This window comes from Typopeltis vanoorti, chromosome 1 (assembly GCF_054136105.1).
Source record: "Typopeltis vanoorti isolate ZY-2024b chromosome 1, IOZ_Tvanoo_1.0, whole genome shotgun sequence".
NCBI classification, from domain to species: domain Eukaryota; kingdom Metazoa; phylum Arthropoda; class Arachnida; order Uropygi; family Thelyphonidae; genus Typopeltis; species Typopeltis vanoorti.
Window position 1 is genome coordinate 173,879,117 of NC_143549.1, and position 16,988 is coordinate 173,896,104.

At 34.4% G+C, this 16,988-nt stretch overlaps 1 protein-coding gene across 2 annotated transcripts in view; it reads left to right on the forward strand.

Annotated features, from left to right (window-relative positions):
* The window catches only part of LOC150110651 (uncharacterized), a 368,437-nt gene that overhangs the window by 226,506 nt on the left and 124,943 nt on the right, over positions 1-16,988 (forward strand). For both annotated transcript variants that reach the window (XM_090400018.1, XM_090400012.1), the window contains exon 9: positions 4,161-4,317. In XM_090400018.1, the coding sequence (XP_090256144.1) occupies positions 4,161-4,317 (157 nt within the window). The remainder of the gene's footprint in view (positions 1-4,160; positions 4,318-16,988) is intronic.

A 16,988-nucleotide genomic window follows, 5' to 3' on the forward strand; every position in this document is an offset into this window, starting at 1 on the left:
TAAAATTAATTTGCATGTCATAATCTGCTACTTTGAGGTGTTGTGCTTCTTGCAGATTTATACCTGCCTGATTAGCTGAGCTGATATAATCTTCATTCTCCAGGAAAAACAAGCTGTGAGTTCAAATTCTACTGTGCCATGAATTCTTGTGAAAGTTTTTAAATGTTAGATGATGATAGTTGAGGTGAGAGATTGCCAGCCTGTTTATTGAAACTCAAAGTGATTTGAAATAGTACTCTGTTTGTTCTCTAAGCAGGGTTTCCAGATTATGGAAACCCTCTTATATCTAGATGTCGATGATACTGAGAAAAAAAAAAATTAACTTTAGATTTGCAACCTTTTGTGGGCTAGATTCACATAGAAAAAATAAAATAAAATAGAAGAGAGACAGTGCAAATACTCTTTGCTTAACATGATCTAAACAGTCATTTAGGAACTCTTGTTTCTAAAATAGCTGTTTGGATGGTTTTCCAAATACTTGTTTCAGGATCACATTGTATGCTCAAAGCATGTTATTTTGAATTTGACAATTAACGTTATTTTCAGACATAACACTAAATGATATTCAGTTTCCCCATAGATGTTAGCATACTAGCAAAAACTTGTCTAATACAGATGGTATGGTTGAAAAAATTGCTTTCAATATTCCTCAATAGCAGCTCTCTGTTGATTACAGGAAATCTAAATGAAGTGGATGTTGGTGTACCATCATCATCTCCTCAGTAAAAGCACACAGTTAAACGTATTCATCCTCCTAATACCCAAAAGAACGTTGTTTACAAGCTCTAAGAATACATAACTAAACCATAATATATCCACAGTCAAGAAACATTGCAGTTCCATCTGGAATTGGACCTATGTTGGTATAAACTGTTTAGCTTAAAAACACTCAAGGAATCAACCACTGAGGTTTGGCAGATACTTCCTTAAGCATCCTGTATATACAGAGCTGTCAGTTCACTGAATATATCTCGTTCATGGAATTCACTACCTTCTTCAGAAATGGTGCATATCTGTTCAAGGCTCTGTAAACCATATATGCTAACATTGAGTGATTTCTGTGTGTGTGTGTGCGTGCGCGTGCGTGCGTGCACATATCAGTATGGCCAGAATCTGTTTTTAGTTTTAGCTTGTATGATATCAAGATACCATTGTTCATTAACACTCCCAGTAATGTATCAGTTTTCATGATACTTGCAATCCATACCACAGCTGGGACTAAGTATCCCAGCTCAATTTTGGCCATATTACTATTCATACTTGTGGACACATAAAATAGCCAAAAAAATTCATGGAAGTCCTGTAGCTGGAGATGATTTTGTTGATGTGAGTACTCCAAGGATTGTGTAGGCTAATAGATGGGCCACAATCCATCAAATGGCAATGTCAATATATACAGCGATTTGAAAGGGAACATAATGAACATGATCCTGTCTTGGATGGGATATAGAGCAGACAACCTTATGAGTTCTACTCCTGTTGGCCATAAACAACAGCCACAGTGGGCACCAGAATCTGATATTAGACACTTGAAAAATGGAAAAAGTCATCTGAACCAATAAATCCATGCTGATAGCAGGGTATTTGGGATAACAGCATGAATCAATGGGTCTGGCATGCCACATGGGAACATTATGGATGACTGATGGTAGTGATGGCACGGGTAGTGTTTTTCTTAGTATGTAATATTCCCACCCATACCATTGGATCAGTCTGAATATCATCATCATCTTCTTCTTCCTATGGCTGTATATCCAAATTGAACCCTCACCTCCTGAATTGGTTGACTCCAACCATGTCTGTCTGTCTGGGACTTTTCCACTTTGGACATCGCAGTGTGATGTTGCTATCTTGACTAATGCATCCATCTATCTTGGTCTTTTATCAAGACTTTTACTGCTTATAGTCTTCTTAAGAATAGTGTCATTTTCTATATGAAAAACATGTCTTGCTTACTGCAAACTTTTGCAGTAAGCAAGACGTGGTTGTAATATAGCCATATTTCAATATATATATATATATATATATATATATATATATATATATTATATATATATATATATATATATATATATATATATATATATATGTTAAAGATACCAAGCTATTTTAAACCTGGTTTTACTCCATTTCCCAAGTAGCTGACCCTGCACGCTCACTTATAAGCTCTGTATTACTAAAATCTTGGTATTTCTTGCCTGGCTCCCACTGATGAGACCTCAATAGAGGTCGAAACCGGTCTGGGTAGTGGCCCCTTGCCTTTAATACAAAGCATCATACATCTCCTCCAGGAGATGTGCTTTTATTATACCCAAGGTAAAATACTTTATATATATATATATATATTGAAAAATTATATTGAAATATATATTGAAAAAATATATATATATATTGAAAAAAAATATATATATATATTCAAAAATATATATATATATATATTGAGGAAATATATATATATATTGAAATATATATAAAAAATATATATATTGAAAGTATATATATTATATATATTTTGAACTTGATTATACTAGATATTGTGGATTCTTTATAGAGTTGGTATAATTTATGGTTGTATCTGATCCCCCAGAGGCCATTATCATTCACTGTGCCAAATATTTTTCTAAAGATTTTCCTTTTAAAAGCTAAAATTAAATTCTCTGCCTTCATTGTAACTATCCAGTTTCCACATTCATTGGTAACAATTGGACATATTATCAATTTATATATTTGTATTTCAGTTTTCCAGTTGATATCTTTTGAACTGAATACACGTTACAAAGAATAAAAAGTCTGATTATCCTTCTTTATTTGATTCTGCACTTCAGCCATATGTAACCTATCTCATTTGGTTGGCTTGTGATCATTACTCCTAAAAATAAATTTATAATTAAAAATATCATAGTTTGCTTGAATTTTTTCATGCTCAAAATTTATTCATCTGGTAATAATCCTGACTGAAACTCCATAGGCACAATGTTATGCTAAAGGAAATTCACTATAGCAAACTATCCACTACAACAGTTCCTTTCGCTATAGTGAAGGTTAGCTGTAGTAAATAATATGCCAAGTCAGGAGTCAAACATTGTTCAGAAATGGTTTCTGGAATAAATGATGGCTGTGTTGCATTGAGTTTGGGGGGCTGAACAGAAATAATATGTTCATGACAAGGATTTGCTGCAGTCCTTCCACAGCTGCCTGAGGTAGCTGTGGAAATGTGATCAAATCTTCAAGACCAGTATTCCTTTAGAGTTCTTTCAGCACTATGGAATGAATGCTCTTAGGTAAGTGTACATTTTAGAAATTATGGACTTTACAACCATGTTATTTTAATTTCCCGACATTTCAACCTTCATATTAAGGTCATCATCTGGAGTATATACAAATATACAAGGACAAGCTGAGTTACATTTCACACGGTATGCTAAAGAAACAATGATTTGATCGACGGTTATTCTATTGGCATGCCCTCTAGTGAAAATATATATATAATATATATTTTCACTTTTATTTTATTTTATTTCACGGTTATTCTACTGGCATGCCCTCTAGTGAAAATATATATATAAAAAAATACAGATAAAATTATAAAATTAATTAATTATTTAGAAACTACATCAAAGCTAAATTCTATTTAAGATAACATAAGAGAAACATTCTTTCATATAGATAGTTTTCTTACAGTAACAATGATATCCTATTTTTAACATGACAATTGTTGTATTAGATTTAAGATTCTGGATTATCTAGTCCTGTTTATAGTTAACTCTTAGGTAGAAAGGTTCCGTGGGTAGAATATGTGCCTTCCATATGCTTGGGATTTTTAGACCATCATTATTGTTCAGATTAGGGTGGTTGATAAGAATCTCATGGGCTTCCTTGAATTTACATTCATATCATGTGTTGGTGTGATGTAAACAACTGGTGCTTTTCCAGTCAATTAATATGAAGGTTGAAATGTCAGGAAATTAAAATAGTTATTTATAACACGGTTGTAAAGTCCATAATTTCTAAAATGAATGCTGATCACCATGTAACACTAAAAGAAAGGACTTAGGTAGTGTACTTTCCTAATAAACTTGCATATATGTATATAATAATTACATGAAATCGGTTATACTTTTTTTTGTGTATACTCAATTTTTTTTATATTTACTCTTCAGCAAAGGGTGTTTGGTCTAAGTCAGAAGATGAAATGCTGTTATCTGCTGTCCAGAAAGTGAGAAGAGATAATAAGATAGCAGATATTTTCCATCTTCCTTGGGAAGAAATAGCAGAATCAGTTCCAACTAGGAATTATAAACAGTGCCAGAAACGTTGGTATGAGTGTAATGGAATTTCTCCTCTTAGTATTTTTTTCCTTGTGCTTTTTGTTGGCTAAGTGTAAATTACTTTTATAGTGTTTATTGTTATTAGCCATATTGTTAAATTAAATTTAATGATAATCACAAATCAAAAGTTTTATATTCAGAGAAAACATTTATGAAGTTTGCACTATATGTAGGTTTTTTTTTTTTTTTTTTTTTTTTAATTTAATTGCTCTCAGAATTTTCAAAATACTGAGTCATCTCAACCATCTTTAAATGAATTCCTGGTATTTGGCCAACTATTTGTTAATCAGAATTATTTTTATAATCCATCACTTAGTCTTAGTATGTCAGCAATCTCTTGAAAAACCCACCATTTATCAAACCATGTCGGGAAATCATTTTTTTGCTCAAAGATCTGAATGTTCATTAACGTGAACTAATTGCTACATGCACTGTTGGAAAGCACCATTCCTGGGGCTAATGAATGCTATAATCACTGAGTAGGTTTCTTCAGTTAAAAAAAAAGTAATAAGTAATATATATTTTTTGGAACAATAGCATTCTTACAAGCAAACAAAAGAAGGTAGCAATTAGAAGTTCTTGACAATGTTGCACTTTAATAATTGACAAGGAGGGAGTTAAATTACAGAGCTTTATAAACAGAAATGTTAGTTCCACATGCTGTATTTAGTCTGTTCTAATAGAAAGCTATTGATTACTTATTTCTTTTCCATCAAATGGAAAATTCTAACTCTTGAAAAAAATTTATATACCTAATTTCTTTTACATTTTTCTAAACAGACGTTACAGTAAATAAGTTTCGGTACTCATTGCTATGCTAATTTCATAAACCACTCCACCAGCTTACAAAGAATTAAAAGAACTGTTGATAATTTTAAGGGTGAGTAAAATGACAAAATGAATTATAGTCAATTAATTTGGATTGTTCAAAAGTTAAACTACTGCTTGAATACAAAATGCAAAAGTCATGCATGACTTCTGTATTATGGGATACTTTTTGTATCCCATGATACAAAATCAATTGCCTTAGTATATCATAATGCATTTTTTTGCATTATGGAATATTAAGGCAGTTGATGTGAAGTCAACAGCCTCTAAGCTACAAGTAGCTTAGCCTTGGCAATGCTTCATATTCAAACTTCACTCGCTTATGCTTGCATATAGGCCTTAAAATAAGAATATAATTTCTCGTGTGTAAATTTTTAATTGATAACCAACTGAAAAAAATTTCTATGGCTTTTCATTCACTTGATTTCTTTTTTTTTTTTTTTTTTGATAACATCAAGCAATTAGTGATCTCCACATTTTTTTTTTTTTTTACCCTACAGGTTCTCATGCCTAACATTTCAATCATTCTATTTTCATAAGAGCATCATATCCTTTCCAGTTTGAAAACCATATTTCCTTCAAAACAGTTATTCCTTTCTCTGCATTATTTTGATCAGCTTGATTTAATATTCTCTTCCAGTTTTTTTAAATGCTTTGTTTTCAGCATAATGTAATTAATAATAATGAGCAGTGTACAGTTGTGTGCTAACTTGATTCAATTGTTGTGACTGTAAATGAAAATTACTTGGCTAAGAAATTGATATTTTGCTTTCTTTATTTTTGCAAATTTGTGTAATAATGCATGTTTATCTAGGCTTAAATATGTACTTACTCTCTAGAATATCTTAATTTGTATAAGTGTCAAAAATTGTTGAATTTCAGTTAGGCCACTTTAAAGCATTCCATATGGATGCACTTAATCAGAAGTATACCTCTATTTACAGTAATCACTGTGGGAAAGTAGAAGTGCCACTTTCTCCTGTATAACTGAATTGACACTGTGTATTGCTCCAGTACAGTGGCACTTCAGACTTGAATGAGTCCATATGTTATAACCATGCTGTTTGTAACAAAAAGAAAATGACACATTTAGAGTTGGTTGTGGCACTTTTTAAAAGGATTGGTACAATTAGCAAGGATTTTCCATTAAACTTGGAAAGTTTTATTGCATGGAAAATGTCATAAATGAAAAAATTAGATCATAATAGCTATTATTTCTGGGAAAATTCCCATGTTACTCATCTAAGTAAATATTATTTTTATGGTCATTTAGCCTATTTTTTGTTTAGAAGTATCCCCTTTTATAATGTCATTGGCTTTTGAGTCAATTTTTAGAGACAGATATATGAAGAATATATAGGAAGGATAATTTGGTAAAAAGTAAAGTAAAAAGCTAGTGACATTATAAAAAGGATACTCCTAAACAAAATAGGCTAAATGTCCATAAAAATAATAATTAGATCATAAAGTTCCCTAAAAATAGTTATGCACAATAGGTGAATTGGCATTATTGGTTCCTCCCACACATATGATATAAGCAACTTGTGAAATCTCATACTTTTCTAAAATGACTGTTTCATATTTAAATGCTAACAATGTAAATACATTTTTTTCACATGGGCTTTCTACAAATTGCAATATGTTGCTGGATGAATGCAGAGATTTATTACATAAATTTTATCTGATAGCATTCATTTCATGATGTTTTACCTATATGTGCTTGAATATACTTAACTTTTGAAATTCTAAAATGGTTTTTGTTAATACAGTGCAGTAAATATGTTATATGTAGTCTGAGAATTCTGTATTTAATTGTTATGGCTCTTGACTTTTTCCTGACCTTCCATGAGACAGTACTCATAGTGACTTATGGACGAGATTAGGGAGAGAGAGGGGAGGAAATGCAATTAACTTTTGCACTGATATTTGTTCTCTCTCTCTCTCTCACACACACACACACTGTATATATATAAACCATATATAAAATGCAATTAACTTTTTAACAAATATTCGTACACACACACACACACACACACACACACACACACACACACACACACACACACTGTATATATATAAACCATATATAAAATGCAATTAACTTTTTAACAAATATTCGTACACACACACACACACACACACACACACACACACACACACACACACACACACACACACACACACACACACACACACACACTTTATGAATTGGAGGCATCTTTTTTGTTTGACTTTTTCGTTTGTGACTACAATCACATATTGTAGGTGCCAAGTCAACAAATTGCTAAACCATCCCTTCATACATTATTAACAGTAGAGTACATGTCTGGGATTATTGCTTATTCTGACCTTGAATGAGTCATACATATATGAGGTGTGGCTATTAAATAACGAGACAAGGTGCGCTCTTAATTCATGGCGCAAGAGCAGTGGGATGCTCTTGCACCGTGAATGGCCTTGAAGGTTCTAGAAGCAGTTGAGATAAGCATTGTTTGCTGTCACTCGAGTTAGTCTGTATGCAGTTATAAAAGAAACACGTGTGAAGTCGCTTTGCCAGAATTAATCTCAAATTCCTTGTGAAATTGAAGAAATCACCGACCAACTGTTTGAAACTGTTGGAGGAGGTACAGTGATAATGTAATGTCACATGTGTGAATGTTTGAATGGCACAAACACTTTGCTGAAGGTCGAGAAAATGTTGAAGATAATGAATGACTGGGTCGCCCTGTCATGGCAGCAACTGAATAAAACATTGCGAAAATTAATTAAATTGTCTGCAACAATCGCCGATTAAGCACTTGGATGATAGCAGACATTGTGCACATTGATAAGGAAGCTGTATGACAAATTTTGCATCAGCAATTGAACATGAACAAAGTCTGAGCCAAAATGGTTCCCAAAACCTTATGTCAGGAGCAGAAAGACATTTGGAAACAAATTTGCACTGACATCATGGAATGGCTGACAGTGGAGCTGGATTTGCAGGAGAAGATCATCACATGTGATGAGATGTGAATTTTCCAGTATGATCCAGAAACAAAGAGACAATCGATGCACTGGAAAACTTCCACATCACCGAGAATGAAAAAAGCAAGAATGAGCAAGTCAAAACTGAAGGCGATGCTGATCGTTTTTTTTTTTTTTTTTTTTTTTTTTTTTTTTTTAATATCAGTGTCATGGTAATGGTTGAATGGATACCAGTAAAGTTTTAGCCAAGCTGAGAAAACGAGTGAGGAAGAAAAGACCTGATCTGTGGAAGAACATTGCTTGGATTCTCCATCAAGACAACACTCCAGCCCATAGTCTGTAAAGCAGTATCTGGCTGATAAGAAGATCCCAGTATTGGACCATCCAACTTACTCGCCATACTTAGCTCCATGTGACTTTTACCTTTTTCCAAAGTTGAAATCTGCATTGAAGGGCACCCATTTTCAGTCAGTGGATGAGGTAAAGTAGAAAATGGTAGTGCTACTGAAGCAGATAACACCTGATGACTTTCAGCACTGCTTACAACAATGGAAATTTCGTATGCAGCAGTGTATAGATGGAGGAGGGAAGTAAGTTTAAGGGGATAGCAATTAAGTTGTAATAACTGTAATAATAAACCACATTTTTGCAACCAGTCTCATTATTTAATAGCCACACCTTGTCCACTCATGCTCATAGAAACTGCATCACCTTAAATAAATATAGTTATTAGTAGTTAAATGGTCATTTTCACTGGTTTATCATTAGATATTTCATTGTACTGCAACATCTATCATTCCCATGGGTTTCTGTATAATGTAATAGTTGCTGGTATGGTGTCAGAATTTTTTTAGGCTATAAATAGACAACAAGAGCTAGTTTTTGCATTTTCGTGCTGAGATCGCTAGCTAGTTATGTGCACTTAACATCTCACAGAGAAAGTATGATTCAAGATTTGAATAGAGAAGGTTCCTCCTGTGGAATAGCTAAAAGGTGTCCTGTAGTCAGTCTACTGTGATATGACTGCTGTTGAAAGTGAAGGAAACCAGATCTGTTGTTTAAAGGAAGAATGGGACAGAAAGAAAGCCAAAGTCTACATCATGTCAAGATTGAGTTCTAAAGCAGCTCTGCCTCAAAATTGCTGTGCATCATCCGGAGAACTGAAATGGGACTGGGAAGAACAAACAGGAGTTGTGGCAAGCTCTGTAACTGGCAGGAGGACTCATTTGACAGGGACTGATAGCCAGGTGCCCTAAAAAGAAGCCCTTGTTAACCAAAAAACGAGATTTGTTCAGTTAAATTGGTGCAAAGAGCATGCCAATTCCAAATGGACTACTGATCAGTGGAAAAGAGTAATTTTTTCTGATAAGAAAAAGTTTAACCTGCAGGGCTGATGACACACAGACAGTTCAAAGATGATCAGGGATAAAATACAACCATGACTGTCTGGTGTCAACAGTCAAATTCTCAACCAGTCAGATGACCTGGGGCTGCATGTCATATCATGGCATTCGTCGCTTGCATTTCACAAAAGGTTCAGTGAATGGACAAAGTGTGCCAGAAAATTTTAGAAAAATAATTGCTGCCTACTGTAAGAGACCACTTTACTGTAATGACAAACTGCATCTTTCAGAATGACTCTGCCCCTTGTCATAGGACAAAGTGTAAGTAATGCTATTATAACCCTAAAATGTCAATTCAGCAACTACTGTGGCCAGTAAACAGCCCAGATCTCAACTGCATTTCTCAATGCAGTTGAGTTCTGGGCTGTTTACTGGCCAGAATTTATGGTAACAAAAGGAGACTGAAATGCACAAGAAGAAGCTGAAAATACTTTGGAAGCTTAAGGGTATGGAACTATGAATTATAAGGGTATGGAACTATGAATTGACAGTTGCATCCATCAGGAAATTTATTCTGTTAATGCCCCTGCCGCTGCCAAATTGTAATAAATGCAAGAGGAGGACCCACAAAGCACTAAACAGCAAAAAGTCAGTTTTTAGCTTTGAATGTTAGTAAAACTGTGTAGTTGAACTAAATTTTGATACCAGTATTTGTTTTTCCAGTGAAAATATCACTGTCCACTCCATTTTTGAAATATCTGCAATTTATCGTTTGTTGTCATTTCCTGATTATGTCACATCTTCTACTAAAAAGAGCCAAATATTAATTAAAAATAAAAATGTTATATTAACTTCTTCATTATTGATGACAATTAGTGTGTTATTATCCCTTTTCAAATAGGCATTCAAATTTAATTACAAAAAAAAAAAAAAAACATGGTTACAGCAGGCGATTCAGTTTCTATGAACATGAGTGTAGCTGCAATAGATTAAGTGATCTGAATGCAGAATAGAGCTTAAAATTAAGTATTCACAATGAAATATTTGAAGATTACTTACACAGATTTATATCTTACTGAGAATATTTGAAATTTTTTCTTTTTTTTTTTTAATCTACAATTTTAATCTAATGTAGTGGAAATATAATCTCTTTCTTGATGTTTTATGTTAAAATTAAAATTAAGTTTTTTTTCTCTCAAACTAGAGAGGAAATCTTTCTAGCTTTATTTTTGTCTGTGAGGTCACAGTGGTACACACTGCATGACCTCACAAACAAACCACACAGTAATTCATAATTAATACTACATTGATGCAAGAAACAAGCATCAATGTAGTATTGATGCTAGCCAAGAAACAAGCATCAATACTACATTGATGCTTGTTTCTTGGCTAGGTGATAATTGGGGCTGTCTATACCTTTGACTGTCGGCCGGAGTGCCGTGTTTTGTTTGTGAATCTTTGGTAGACCGTAAATTCTTAAGTAACTCTTAGGGAGAAAGGTTAAATAGGTAGAATATGTGCCTTCCATATGCTTGGAATTTTTAGACCATCATTATTGTTAAGATTAGGGTGATTAATAAGAATCTCACAGGCCTCCTTAAATTTACGTTCATACCATGTTTTGGTGTGATGTAAACAACAGATACTTTTCCAGTCAATTCTATGTAGTGTTTAGGGCATAATCAGATAGACCAGCTTGACCATAGTTATTATATTTAATGTGTCATTTATGTTCCTTTTTTTCTGATAGGAATTGTGCATCCTGTTTCCCCTTCTTCTTCTTAAGTATTCTGCAAATCAGCAGGTTCTTCTCTTGGTGGCAAAAACTTTCCTTCCACTCTCTTCTGTTATGAGCTTTCTCTTTCAAGTTGTGTACCTGTCTCCATTCAGCATGTCATCTAGCATCGTTTTCCTTACTCTTCCTCTGGGTCATTTTCCGTTTATTTTTCCTTTGATGGCATATCTGATGATTCCATTTCTTCTTAGAATATGTGCATCCTGTTTCCCCTATACAGGGCAAATTACAGGTGCAATGAATACGGTATACTCCAGGGTGGGCCAGCAGAGAGAGTGGATCCTTGGATGAGTTGAGTAAGTTCTTTAATATTGCAGGAGGTTTAAAGGTGACTTTAAGGTTGTATTTTTGTAGTATTCTGATATCCCTTTAATGTATAGAATGGGTACAATTTTATTGTAGTCTTGTTTATTTTTGTTTTTAAGTGAGGTTTTGTATAGAATTTTGTTGATAGTGTTTTGGCTAAATCCAGAGTAATTTAATAAAATGGTGGCACACCATTTGGCAACTCCTATACGTAGAGATGACCTTGCTAATGCTTCTGCCTGATATCTCCACTTGGGCCTTGTTCTTCCCACTGAAGAGACCTCAATAAAGGTCGAAACTAGTCTGTATAGTGGCCCTTCCCTTAATGCATAACATTATACATATCCGCAAGGAGATGTGTTTTGCATTATGGGAGATACTGAGATAGGAGTGATGTTAGCTTGCTCCACCTTTGCAACGAGTTCCCAGTGTTGTACCACCTTACCCCAGTCCTGAAGATACTTTCAGGCTCACACTTGGATAAAGGGTTAAACTAAATTTATTATAGTATTTTGGCTGTAACCATTTTTTAGGAAGGTATTGCTGATAACTTTTAATTCATCTTGTTCATTGGAGCAAATTATCAAAGCCCTGTTTTTTAATATATTAATGACTCCTAGTTTTTGTGTTGGTGGTATAGGAGTTTATGTGTATATATCGGCCAGTATGTGTCGGTTTCTGGTAAACATTAAGGAAAGACTGCCAAAAGGAAGACTTGTGACAAGTGTATCTAGAAACAGAAGCGTGTCTCTGGTATTACAACGTTTAGGTGGCTGAGGAAAGTTTCCAATGTCTAGTGGCCATGGGGCCAGATAGCGAAAACATCGTCAACGTATCTAAGCCAGACTTTGGGTTTAAAGGAGAGGAATCTAGAGCACGTTGCTCAAAATGTTCCATGTAAAAGTTAGCAGTGGGGCGGGGGGAAGGGAGGGGGGGAGATAATGGTTAGCTCATGGCTGTGCCTTCTTTTTTGTAAGTAGAAAGTGTTTTGCCACACAAAATAGCCGGAACATAGTACATGCGCAAAGTGCTCTGTGATATTGGGAGGGAATTTGTCCAGTAATAGAAGGATTGTGTTATTGATTGGGACATTTGTGAAGAGGGCAGAGACATCAAAACTGACTAATAAATCATCTTTATCCAGAGCGATGTAATAAATCATCTTTATCCAGAGCGATGTCTTTGATTTTGTTTACAAAGTGTCATGTGTTTTTAATATAGGAGGGTGAATGACCTACCAACTCCTTGAGTGTTGATGCTAGTTTCTTGGCTAGGTGATAATTGGGACTGTCTATACCTTCGACTATCAGCCGGAGTGGTGTGTTTTGCTTGTGAATCTTTGGTAGATTGTAAATTCAGAGAATGAGTGTAGTGCGGAAGTAATTTTTTAACAGTATCTTCAGGCCTTAAATCATGTGGTGACTGATTTAAGTAGCTTCTCCATTTTCTTTTTTATTAGATTGGTAGGGTCATAGTTAACAAGTTGATAGGTGCTGTTGTCCAAGACTATTAGATTCATTTTTTACAAATAAGTAGTTTGATTTAGAATAACTATGGTACTGCCTTTATCGGCTCTAGTAATTACAATGTCCCGATTTAATTTTAGTGATTTCACCGCTGTCAATTCTGATTTTGTTAGGTTGCTGGTTATATTTAAAATGTTAGAGGTTTCCAAATGTACTTTATCTGTTATGGTAGGTAGGAGAAATCTTAAGCTTCTTTTTATATGGTAAATAAAATCAAATTTGTTAATTGTTCTGGGTGCTACAGCAAAGTTTAAACCTTCTAAGAACCGTGAGTTCATCATTGTTCAGGGTGTGGTTAGATTGGTTGACTACATGACTGTTCGCTGCAGGCAGTTGGTGGCTCCTGTTATCCTTGCTTCTGGTTGGTGGTTTTTATCACTGGCTTGTGGTTGGTTATTTTCATTCACTTTGGAGAAATTCAAATATGTCCGTTGGTTTTCCAAATGTTGTCGATCTTTAAGTTGAAATTTGGATATGAGTTTTGCTTTCTTTGTTTCCTGAATATGATTTGCCAAGTTATCCAGTTTCTTTCCTTAGACTTCTAATGATAATCTTCCAGAGATATTTTTGTTGCATTGGTAATTTTCTTTCCTTTTCTACTTCTAATGTGAATTTGATTTTCAGCTGGCAATTCTTCAGGAATATACAAACTCTTTAATGTCGGTCTTTGTGGGTTGATGAAAAATGTCATCGGCATATCTCCACCAGATATGCAGTTTAAGGTCACCTGTGCTATAGCTACTTCCTTAAAGTTTTCCATGTATAAGTTGGCAATAGGAGATGATAAAGGTAAGCCCGTTGCCAGACCATATATTTGGTAGTAAAATTTTCCTTTCCAAGTAAAGAATGAATGAAGATTTGAAGCAATAATGGAAGATATATGTGATGTCAGGAGGTTCAGTTCAGTTCTTCCAAAATGGCTACCAAAAAAGATACTAAAGAAAGTTGATGAGCCATCCCAATGATAACCAGAAATTAATTTCAAAGACATTATATGCTGGCAATGCATCAAGAAAAATAGCCCAAATATTAAAATCAGTGAACATTAGATTTGCCTTCAAACCAATTAACGCCATACAAAGTTTCCATTGTTTCCCTAAAGTTCCATTTTATCATGGAGTATATGTGATTCCTCTGTGTTCTTGTGGAAAGATGTACATAGGTTGAACTGAGAGATGCTTTGAAATCTTAAAAAAAAAAAAAAAAAAAAAAAAAAAAAAAAAAAAAAAAAAAAAAGATGTTGAAAACAAAAGGGAAGAAAAAAAGTGTACTCAAAGCACACATCCTTACAGAACATCATACAGTAAACTCGCAAGCATCCTTCATGCCTTCATTAGAAGAGAATTACTTCAACAGATTGTTCAAGGAGTCTTCTAAGGTCATTCACACAAAAGGCACACTAAATAAAACCAAATTCTGATCCTTCATGACATTTTGAAATCATTAATTAATGTGTGCAATATTCAAGACCTCTCCTATGCCAGCTCTCCTTGCCAAACATACAAAGTTTGGCAAGGAAAATTCTACAAATAGATAGAGGGGACAGCCACAAATTCTCCATCTTTCTTCATGGAGTCCTTTGAATTAAAAGCCTTAAACTTTGCCCCACATAAACCCACTGTTTGACTATGCTACATAGATGACCTGCTCTCCATTTGGCCACATGGCCTGAATACCCTCAACATTTTCTTAACAATCTGAACAATCAGTATATCTTAGAAAAGGAAAAAAATGGGGAATTGGGGGGGGGGGTCTAATTACATGCCAGCCTTATGGATCTCTGGCATTCTCCACTTACACAAAACCCACACATGCTTAGATATATTCACCAGCAGTCATCCCTCCCCCCCCCCCAAAAAAAAATATGGGATTATAAAAACTGTATAACAGGGCAAAATTAATTAACTTTGATAGTAGAGCATTCACTATTGAACTTGATCACATTCTTAGCACTTTCTTAGCCAATGGTTACAATCTCCACAAAATATTAAAACCCTGTAACCATGATTTCTCTCCCTCCCTCCTCCTCCAGAACATAGATTATAGAAAATCTATCACCATTCCATATGTCCAAGAAACATCTGAAAAAGTAACAAATATCCTAAAGAATACAGCCTTACAACCACTATCCCTTATTTGCTCCAGCAAAGATCAGCCACATTCCCTAGACCAGTGTTTCTCAAACTTCAGATCTCCACGTACCCCTTATTAAATTTCATTATTACCAAGTACCCCTAATTAATTAATTAAAAAATTATTAATTAATTAATTAATTACAAAGATTAATTAAAATTAAATATCTATTTTATTTGAATTTATATGTTCATGTAAACAAAAAATATGATTTATTTTTAATAGAACAAAATTTGGAATAGGTTCCTTTTCATTTCCCGTCCATGAAAATCCACATTTCAAGTAATTCATATCATACTTACGAAGAGTTTTCATCCTCTTCCTAGTTGGTTCTCTAGAGATGTCAGACAACACACTCTTATCAATTTCATCCAGATGCAATATCAATGTTTTCTTGTTGCTTACAGCTACTTGTATTTGCTATATTGCTCTCTTTTGGGGGTTTTATAAATCCAATCTTTAACCAATGATCCATACGTAGGAATTTGAAAGCTAAAAAAAATACCGTATTTACTCAAATATAACTCTAACTTTTTTCCCGAAATTAAAACTAAAAAATCGTGTTGCAAGATATGTGTGGGGATTTTCAGAAACTAAAGTTTTCAGAAAAAACTGAAAACGGTGCGACTTACCAAGAAGCTCCTACTTGCTATCACTACTTTTGGCATCGAGAACAGTTTCTTTGTGTGAATCATCAAAGTCATCTACCCAAATAGCGTCATCTTCTTTCCCATTATTTCAAGCAAAAATTACCAGTAATTTATACAAGACTTGAGATATGTAGAGCAGCGAAGAACTGCATATGATTGGTACGGTATTAACAAGAGATCGTGTGAACCAAAGACAAATTAGCATTTCAACAGTTCAGTTGAAATGCTAATTCCCTTCAACTGAATTCCATGATATCTGAAACACATTCACTATATATTTCTTAACTTTAACACTTTAATGACGGTGTGGTGTCAAGCAAAACCATATGTTCCACCGCCAACATATGGTTTTGCTTGGTCTATACAGCAGTTTCTGTTGGGGGGGTGATTCATTAGCTAGTGCCGGTTTTTATCCCGGTTGTCTCTAATTGCACTGTTTGTTGAAAAATATGATGACTCCTTTAATTATTGCATAGCTGAAAATTTCCACGTATCCCCCTGGGGGTACGCGTACCACACTTTGAGAAACACTGCCCTAGACCTACCAGGTCCCTTAGTTGCAAACTGTCTTACTATGGTCAAACAGACAGGACAGCCAATATCAGAAGTTCGGAACACATGGACCACATTCATTTCCATCGTTACAGCCACTCTGGATTTGTTGACCATGCTTCAGAGATTCATCACAGGATATGCTGGAAGAAGGCCACTCTGTTGCAAATACAAATATGCCAGGCTATTCGTGGAATTTGCCACAATCCTGAGCAGCTTTATAAATAAACCTCAGCAGATTTGGGTGCATGAAACTGTCAGAAATTTGAGAAGCACTCATCCTCAGATCTTCAGCCCAATGGTCAAGGCCACCCAATTTAGCCCACTAGGGGAAGGTGCCATTTAGTACTCTAGGCCTGACTTTAGCTGTCTTTCTTCAGCCTCATTTACCCAGTGCTAGTCATTGTTTTGTGATCACTGATGATGACAATGTATCATTACTGCAATATATAATGACTCTGTAATTATACATTGTTTAATAATTATACATAAAGTATACATCGTAATTTCCTGAAAAATAATAGTTATGAATAGCCAATGTATAAACCTTTCTACCAGAA